At 48.8% G+C, this 9,569-nt stretch overlaps 1 protein-coding gene across 1 annotated transcript in view; it reads right to left on the reverse strand.

Moving 5' to 3' along the window:
* The window catches only part of CHSY3 (chondroitin sulfate synthase 3), a 240,446-nt gene extending 235,670 nt beyond the window's left edge, over positions 1 to 4,776 (reverse strand). The window contains exons 1-2 of the mRNA XM_070415060.1: positions 3,970 to 4,776; positions 1,451 to 1,729 (exon numbers count right to left, since the gene is read on the reverse strand). Coding sequence (XP_070271161.1) covers positions 1,451 to 1,729; positions 3,970 to 4,776 — 1,086 coding nt within the window. The remainder of the gene's footprint in view (positions 1 to 1,450; positions 1,730 to 3,969) is intronic.
* Between the last annotated feature and the right edge of the window lie 4,793 nt (positions 4,777 to 9,569).

The raw sequence follows: 9,569 nt of genomic DNA on the forward strand, positions 1-9,569 counted from the left end.
GGAACTCATACAATTTAACAAAAGGAAGATAAACAACCCAATTAAAAAATGGGCAAAGGACCTAAATAGACACTTTTCAAAAGAGGACATTCAGAAAGCCAAGAGACATATGAAAACATGCTCCAAGTCATTAATCATCCGAGAGATGCAAATCAAAACAACAATGAGGTACCATCTCACACCTGTCAAAATGGCTATTATCAACAAATGACAAGTGCTGGCAAGGATGTGGAGAAAAAGGAACCCTCATACACTGCTGGTGGGAATGCAGACTGGTGCAGCCACTATGGAAAATAATATGGTGTGTCCTCAAAAAATTAAAAATGAAACTCCCATTTGACCCAGTAATCCCACTTCTAGGAATATATACCAAGAAATCAGAAACACCAATCAGAAAGAATATATGCACCCCTATGTTCATAGCAACACAATTTACAATAACTAAGATTTTGAAACAGCCTAAGTACCCATCAGCAGATGAGTGGATTAAAAAATGGTGGTACATCTACTCAATGGAACTCTTACCATTTGCAAGAGTATGGATGGACCTGGAGAGCATTATTGCTAAGTGAAATAAGCCAGTTGGAGAAAGATAAATATCACATGGTCTCACTCACTTGTGGAATATAATGAATAACATAAACTGATGAACAAAAGTAGATCCAAAGACATAGAAGCGTGGAACAGACCATCAAACATCAGAGAAGGGTGTGAGGGGGGAGGGGGAGGAAATGTGATCAACCAAAGGACTTGTATGCATGCAGATAAGCATAACCAATGGACACAGACACAAGGGAAGCGAGGGCATGTGCTGGGGGTGGAAGCGGCTGGGGAGAAGTCAATGGGGGAAAAGGAGTCAATGGGGGAAAAGGAGACTTTGAACAATAAAGAATTTCTATTAAGAAGTAAATAAAAGTTTGTGAATAAATCTATCATAACTGATATATTATGAATTAACTTTCCTTAAACTTTGAAAGAAATACATGTTAAATTTCCACATGAAAATCTTCAAAGAAACTTCAGATTTTAACTGTTTGAAAAAACACACAACACAGATGAAATGACATACCTAGCCAAAAAAACAACAAAGTACCAGGTGCTAAAAGCTACAGCCCAAGAGAATTATTCCTCCTGTTAGAGACAGGAAATGGATACCCATGTATATAAACACCAATAGAGCAACTAAAAGGGGAGAGCATCTTCAGACCATATTTCTAGGCTGCTGACTAAAGTTAAGGTTAAGGTGGTCACGCCCATTAGCAAACCTCGGATAGGCCTAACTCGAATAAGGAAGGTATCCCCCACAATCACGCTGTTTCCATCACCAGCTGCTGCTATCATTTTCAAGCAAATGCAAAGATACAGACAGAACACACAGAATCACTGCCCAGGCTGTGAAGTGGCATGTACCTGCCATGTGTGAACATTTGCAAAACAGCTCAAGTCTTACCTCATAAGACCAGACACACTGAGTCCCACCAAACCGTCGAACACATCTTCCTACTTCCACATCTTCGTGAGTCGTGTACATTTCTCTGAGGCACTCACCAATGTGTGGCACCATCCTCCTGAGGACTTCTCGGCTGAAGATCATGCCAGGTCCTCCCATACAGAAGTTCTCCCCAGGCTCCAGGCCCAGCTTGCCGAGTTCTTCAATATTCCCCAGGCCAGTCTGGCCCAGGTAGAGGGGCTTGCTGCTATTCAGTGATCTAAGAAACTCTTCTAACTTGTCACCTACAAAGAGAAAGGCAACAATCATTCTTTTCCTAATTTCATAATCATTTGTATGTACAAAGTAAGGGACAGAGCTTCCAATATTGTGTGTAAACTCCCCAAAAGTCTTAAACAAATGAAAAGAAGAAAAACCTCTCTGAATGTTCTATTATTTTTTCAGAACTAATTTAAAGAATCAATCTTCTAGTCAAAGTCACTGAAAAACTTTAATAAGTCTAACAATCATCAGATTTTTTAAAATTTTTCATTTATTGATTTTTTTAGAAAGAGAGAGAGAGAGAGAAACACATTGATTTGTTGTTCCACTTATTTATGCATCCATTGGTTGATTCTTCTATATACCCCGACTGGGAATCAAGCCTGCAACCTTAGCATATAGGGAGGACACTTGAACCAACTGAGCTACCCAGCCAGGGGGAAACAATCATCAGATTTTTAAAGGTGAAATAATTAATGATAAGGAGAATAAACAGGTTTCTTAGCATATTTGAAGTAATGATAAAATTCCCAGAAATATTAAATGTTGATATTTAGCATTGACTGACAATATTAATATCCAATAATTTTTTTTTCTGGCAATTGATTCAGTTTAGTGTTTTGTCCTTAAGTTTTCTTGAAATTTAACTTTGGAACTTTGGAAAGTACCCTTTTAGAAAAATAAATAAATATTTAAATTAAAGAATAAAATTGGTTTACTTGTAGTTTGTTAAGTCATTAGGAAAAACAATTTAAAATCAACACACTTCAAAAGCATTTATTAGTCTACAAAATGATAAACTGGAATAAGTAGTCACTTTCTTATATTCCCAATCAGCATCCTTACTAACATTTTCGGTGATCACAGCATTTGCAGTCATTATCTTGATCCCATGCCACGCCCCTTGCATCTCAATGAGTTTCAGCTATTATCGGGTTCTTAATACAAGATGCATTTCATTCTTAACAGAAATGGAAAGATGAAGGCATTTCAATGTTCTGAAGGACAATCTTTTCAAAGCACTGAGAGAAATGCTTGTTTTTCCCTGAGCCCTGGGAAAGGTACTGCCTCCTGGACCAGGGGGGAGCAATGAGGCTGCGAGTAGAGAGGCTCAAACTGAGGAAGGGCGGCCCCCCTTGTCCAAGAAGCTAGGAAACCTGAAACGCACAGGGGGACCTCCGTGCCATACACTCTTCTCCTTCCCGTGCACCCCTCTCCCTCCTCGCCATCGGCTGGGCTGGAGAGCTTTCCTCCAGCTCGCAGTAACTTCTCTCTGCTGAGTTTAGAAATCTCTGGCCAGAGCCGCCCACACTCGGGGTGAAGGACCGCGCCTCTTCAAAAAGCTGACAAAGTTTTCTCATGCTGTGGCTGTGGCTGCGCGTGGTCTGGGGCACTTCCAGCCTCTGCTTATCGCAGCAGCCAAGATGGTCTGGAAAGGGTCCACGCTGGTGTGTGCTAGCACAGCTTGGAGCTCCTAGGACCTAGGGTCTGGAAAATTCTCGGATGCTATGCCCTCCTTCCCCTCCCCCCCAAATGTGACCATGCACTCTTCGCCTGGGGGTTTTACTGAGGTGTGGCGGGGTGGGTGAGTGGGTGGGTGGAATGGGGACGGCTGGGTGCTGCGCGGTAGCAGCTGGAAGGCGCGCGGGGCGCCGGAGATGCTCAAGGACTCCCAGGGCGGGCGGGTCTTGCGAGAGGGAAAGAAACGCACAGAGGAGGGTCCGAGACAGGGAAGATGATTCCCTCGATCTCCCCAGGTCCGGAATTGCGCTAGATCCAGGTAAAACGACAAGGTAGGGGAACAAAGCAAGAACAGCGATCTGCATCCAGACTGGCTCTCGCCCGCGTCCGCAGCCTTCCCTTTCTCCACCGAGGACACGCCCCTCTGGGCTGCTTTGGGAACCGGCCACCACCCGGGCTTTGAGAGCCAGGCAGAGTGGGAACAGCCTTTGGTTGAACCCTAAGGTCCCGGTCCTCACCTCTCCCACACTGTGAAGAGGAGGGCTAAGCGCTGGGAGGGGACGAAACAGCCAGAGTGAGGGAGGCGGATAAAGCCGGGTAGGTGTGAGGAGAACCCGAACCGCAAGAGAGGAAGAAGAGCGGACTAGGGATGGGAGGCGGATGCGAGGGGTGGGGTCGGCGGGCTGGGGGCTGCAGGAGCCCAGGGCACGTGCTGGCAGAGCAGAGAGGAGCTGGGCAGGGGTCGGGGTTGGATGCAAAGAAAGGAGGTGGGCAGGCGGGGCAGCCGGCGCTGGGAGGTCACCTTTGATGTAGACGTCGTCGTCGGCGCGCATGAACCACTCATACTTGTCCAGGTAGTGGTCGTGCATGTACTTGATCATCATGAAGGACTTTTTCTGGGGAGGATAGGAGTCGTCCACCCCAGGCAGCTCGATGACAGGCAGGGGTGGCGGGGGCAGGCCGAGTCCGGCGTTGGGGGGCTGCTGGCTGGAAAAGAACTCCACGCGGCCGGGGATGAAGCGCGCCCAGGTCCGCTGCGCCGCCAGCGCGCGGCTGCCCAGGTACTTCTGCGCGGTCATCACCCCCACATACAGGAAATCTCGGGGTCGGGAGCTCGGAGCGGCGGCACCCCCGTCCCCGCTGCCGTTGTGGCTACTCTTCGGCCGGCCGCCTCGCCGCTGCCCAGCCGCGCCCCCGTCCTCCTCCTCGGGCTCCCCCTCCGCTACGGGGGCGCCGGGGAGCCCCGTCGCACCTTCGGGCTCGCGTCCTCGCCGCCGCTGCTGCAGCGGAGGTGGCGGCTGCCAGGGGCTGCTCCGAAAACTGGTCACCCCGGCCGCTGGCTCGAGCAGCGGCGGCCCCTGGCGCTCCGGGCGCGCGGGGGGCGGTGACTGGTCCGGCCGCGGCCGGGGCTGTGGTTGGGGGAGCGGCTGCCGCGCGCCGGGGCCAGCGGCCGAGCGGCCGTAGTAGGAGCAGAGGCTGGAGCCGCGTCTCTTCCTCTCGCTCAGCTCGGCCACTCTGGGGGCGATGAGCCAGGACGCGGCGGTGAAGCCCAGCACCAAACCCAGTGCCACGCTCATCCACGGGCGGCGGGAGCGCACGGCCATCGCGGCTGCCCGGCGCCGACGCTAGCGGAGCGGCTGCGGCGCGGCGCGCGGGTCCGCGGCTCCCACCCGCCCCTCCGGCGCCTCGGCGCCCCCAGCCCCGGCCGCTGCCGCCGGCTTGGGTTCGGAGCGCTCGGGACGCCCAGCCCGCCGCGGGTGGCAGCCGCCGGCCGCGCTCCCCAGTCGGCTCTGGGTCGAGGGCTTCCGAGCGCCAGTCGGGAGTGAAACTTCTCCCGGCGGCGGTGGCGGCGGCGAGAGGAGCTGCAGGAGGAGGAGGAGGTGGAACGGCGGCGGCGGCAACGCGTCCGCTCCTCGGCTGCCACCCTGTCACTGGCGCGCCTGGCCCCTCCCTCCTCTCTCCTTCCCGAGCCCCCGCCCTCGCTCCCCGCCTCCCGCTCCCCCTGCTGCCGGGCTCGGGACTGGCCGGAGGAGGAGCCTCCAACACCGCCGCTGCCAGCGAGGGGCGGTAGCGGGGCCGTGGTATTTCCCCGTCCTCCGCCCTCCGACGCCCCCTGTCCGCGCCTGGGTCCAGAGGCGGCCTCCCCTCCGGAAGGAAACGATCCCAGTCGGGCCGCCTCCGGCTGCCAGCGCCGACGCCCCCTCGTCCCTCCTCCCGTGGCCCTTGCTCTCGTCCCTTTTCCAGTCCCGTCCCGCCCCTCCGCCTGCCTCCCGGCACCCGCGTCCGGGGGCTCCACTGCCTCCTCCCGGCGCGTCGGCTCCGCTGACCTCATCGGCGGAGCTCGGGTCCCCGAGCCCTGGCTGGCCTACCCGGGCCCAGGGCTTGCTCCGTCCCAGCGTGACCCTTCCCCATCGGCCGCCCTGTCCGTCTGAGCTCCTCTCTGAGTTTTCGGTCCTTTTCGGGTTTCTCTCTTGGCTCCTGGTCCCGCTCGCAGTTTAGGAATCCAAAGGCCCCATCCCAGCACCTCCGCCCAGCCTCACTAACTCCCCTGCCCCCACCTGCATCCTTCACCACCTCTCCATCGGACTACCATTGTCACTGGGTGTCTCTCAGGAGGACTGAAAAGACAACCCTGAAAGGCCGGGAGAGATCATGGGGAGGGGGCTTAACCCCCAAAGAAATAAAAATCCCCTGTTCCCCACCTGTTGAGTTAGGAAATATGGGCCTGCTCGGTGGTCCCTCCTCAGCTCTCCCACTGGTCTCTTGTCTAGAAGTGAAAACCAGGAACTATTTTCAATCTTGGTAGTAGACTGGGTCAGTAAGACTGGAGAAATGTAATCAAATTATAGGGCCCAAACCGGGAAGAGTCAAACTAAGAAAATTCTTCTAACCCTGCCCCCCACCCCCCTTAAGTAAACTTAAAAAATAAAATAAAATGTTTACTCTTGGCTAGTAACCATGTTATTTTCTAAGGCAATGACAATTAGGGAGGTGAAATCTCCAGCAATATGTGACATTTTGAAGAAGGAATCATTTAACAACTTTCTAGAAGTTGTAACTCTTAACTGTAGTCTGAGTTGCATTCGGCATCCCAAACCCTTCCCTCTTCTTCAAATGTCAGTCTTCTGTTTTGTACATCAAACGCAAAAGGATGGTATTGAATGGCATTAGACATGGGGCTCCATCCAGCAAGGGGCTGGCAGCGTCCCTGGAACGCAGGCCTGCCCGGAGCCCTTGGAGGAGTGGTTCTTTCCACGCCAGTCACGGCTGTGCATGAGCACATCTGACTCAATGTTTCATCTGTGGACAGTGAAGCTCGTCTTCACATAATAGGCCTTGACCAGAAACACTTGGGGATACAGATGATTGGATTCTTTCTCAAAGTTAAATTTTTATTAGAATACAAAGCTAGTCAAACAGGCCCCCTCCGATTTAAAAAATATATCTTCCCAAGGACATTTTAAACTTTCTGGAATAGTGCTGTTCAATATAACTCTTCCTTAATGGGACTTTTCTTTGTCTGTGCTGTCCAATAAGCCAGCCACTAGTCATGCATGATTATTGAGCAATTGGAATATGGCTTGAAATGATTGTCCAGTTTTATTTAATTTTCATTAACCTTGATTTAAATAGCCTTGTGTGGCTAGGAGATGCCATGTTGGACAGCACATTGTCAGAGGAGATCCATACCATACGGTCCCATTGCCTACCGTAAATTGTGAAGAATAGTCCCCCTACACACCAGCATACTCTCCCTGTGATATTCTGCCAGGCTTTATTCCAATGGGTGCCATTCAGGTAGTTGATCTACAAAATCATTACTTCTCATCATTAATTCTCACAAATAACCCACTCATCAACTGTGACAACATTTGGGAGAAAGTGAACTTCATTCATTCTTTTATTCAACAAGTAGATGTTAGAGATTGAGCATTCCACAGCGGAAGGCTCTGGACATGGAAATGTCAACAAGATATTCGTTGCCACTTATCATGAAGTGTACAGTGCAGTGGAGAATACAGACATTAAACACGACAGGACACAGTGAATTATAACAGTGACAAATGATATGAAGGGACAATGTAGGGCGCATTCTCTGAAGGAGTATTTATAAGGAGCAACTAATGTAGTCTGGGAGTCAGGGAAGGCATGTGGAGACATTGAAATAAAATGAAAAGTATTGAAATGATGTTCTATATTGGCTAAGTGACTTTGGGAAAGTTATTTAAATTATCTGAGCTTTGGACTTCTCATCTGTAAATACCTTTTGTGAGGATTTATTAAGATATATGTGTTTAGCCCTAACTGGTTTGGCTGAGTGGATAGAGCATCGGCCTGCGGACTCAAGGGTCCCAGGTTCGATTCTGGTCAAGGGCATGTACCTTAGTTGCGGGCACATCCCCAGTAGGAGGTGTGCAGGAGGCAGCTGATTGATGTTTCTCTCTCATCGATGTTTCTAACTCTCTATTCCTCTCCCTTCCTCTCTGTAAAAAAATCAATAAAATATATTTTTTAAAAAAAAGATATATGTGTTTGGTACAGTGTCTAGTTTATTGTAGGCTCTCAGAAAATGTTAGTTCTCATTTTTTCAATCTATTCCTTTATAATAAAATCTGTTAGGTATCACCTTACTTATTTTTGTAATATTTCATCTTTTCACTTAGTTAACAAATATTTACTTAGTGTCTACCATAAGCCAGGCACTATTCTAGGAAAACAGCGGTAAATGAAACAAAGTCCTTGACTGCATAGGGTTAGGGTTAACATTATAGTTAGGGCTAGGGCTAGGACTAGGGTTAGGGTTAGGTTTAGGTCTAGGGCCAGGGTTAGGGTTAGGGCTAGGGTTAGGGTTAGGTTTAGCGTCAGGGTCCTTGGGTGCACAGTGGAATCTCCTGGGGAGTTAGGGTAAGGGTTAGGGTTAGGATTCCTGCCCCCACCTTCAGGCATTCTGATTCAGAAAAACTCCAGATTTATTATTGTTATACACATTAACACATTAGAAATATTTTTGTAGGATTCCTGAGGATCCCATGTTGAGAAATTTCACCTAGGTGCCAACATTTTAATTACTGTTAAGGTGTCACTGCCAGTTGGGTTCCATGTGCCCATATGACTTGATCCGACTAATGGCTGTATCATGTCCTGCTTTCCCAATTCTGCGCTGCTAATACTAAACCCTAAATTTAATTTTAGTCTGACTCTGATGGTGCTGTTGCGATTCCTGCCTGCTTTCTGTAAAGGCAGACATGGGAAGTACAGACTGGGAAAAAAAAAAAAAAAAAAAAAAAAAAAGGTGTGGTGTAGAATGGAGGGTGTGGTAGCAGAACTCTAGCACAGGTTCAAGAATGCAGAGCTCCACCCCCTCCGTTATTTCTAGGATGGGCCTCAGCCATGTCTTCTTCTGAATCTCTTCGTGCCAGTTTGGGAAATGAAAGCAGAAAGCACTGCTGAGAAATCACTTAGCTGTGAGGCTAACATTTGCTCATACTCCTCTCTTGAGGCTCATCTTCTAGTTGCCTTTCTTCCCAGTGGAGATTCAGAGATAAGGCCACTGAGGCTCAATGAAAGTCTCACCATACTGCCCCCTACTCATATTTTCCGTCTTGAACAATATTGTTCATATAGCAATTTCCAAATAATGGCCACTTGTTTCATTTATAGGAGCCAATTTAACTTTTTCAATTAGCTCACAATTTTATTTGGATTTTGCATTCTGCCTATTCCTAGAGCTCCGATTGGCTTCAAAAGGCAAATAATTGCACCTTCTACTTTATTGGTATGGCAATGCTATCTTTTTTCTTCACTAAGTTTTATGACACTCCAAGTCTAGAATTAACTTATTGAGACATTCTTTCTTTGGCACAGTAATACAAAATGGCTGGAGCCGCATAACAATGTTCTGTCTGCAGTTTGTTTTTATAGAAATGAAAAGTATAACTCCAAATTCATTAGAGATACAAATTAGAAGCAGAAATATCTGAATGATTTAAATTCTATTTGTCTCAGAAGATCCATCCCTGCCATTCCCTTTCAACAGCAGCACATGCAAAGGAAACTCAAGCCACTGCCATCCTAGAATGCAACAGGTGTGGATCTAAAAGAACAGAGGCAATAAGCTGTAATAATAAAAGCATAATATGCTAATTAGACTGGACAAAGCCGGGGCTGCGAGGGAAGCCCGGGTCCCAGGTGCCAGAGGGAAGCTGGTGCCGGCAGCCTGGGGAAGGAAGGCCTACTCTTGCACGCATTTCGGGCATCGGGCCTCAGTATACTTGTAAGCATGTCAGAGCTTCAAAATGCAAATTCAAGGACAACCACTCTCATGTCATCCCAAACTATTAGAATCAGTGTTCCCTCAGGAGCAAGACATCCTAACTCTTGATTATCTCTTCTAAAA

Source organism: Myotis yumanensis, unplaced genomic scaffold, assembly GCF_028538775.1.
Source record: "Myotis yumanensis isolate MYYU_CA2020_CCGP unplaced genomic scaffold, mMyoYum1.0.hap1 SCAF_5, whole genome shotgun sequence".
In the NCBI taxonomy this organism is placed as follows: Eukaryota; Metazoa; Chordata; class Mammalia; order Chiroptera; family Vespertilionidae; genus Myotis; species Myotis yumanensis.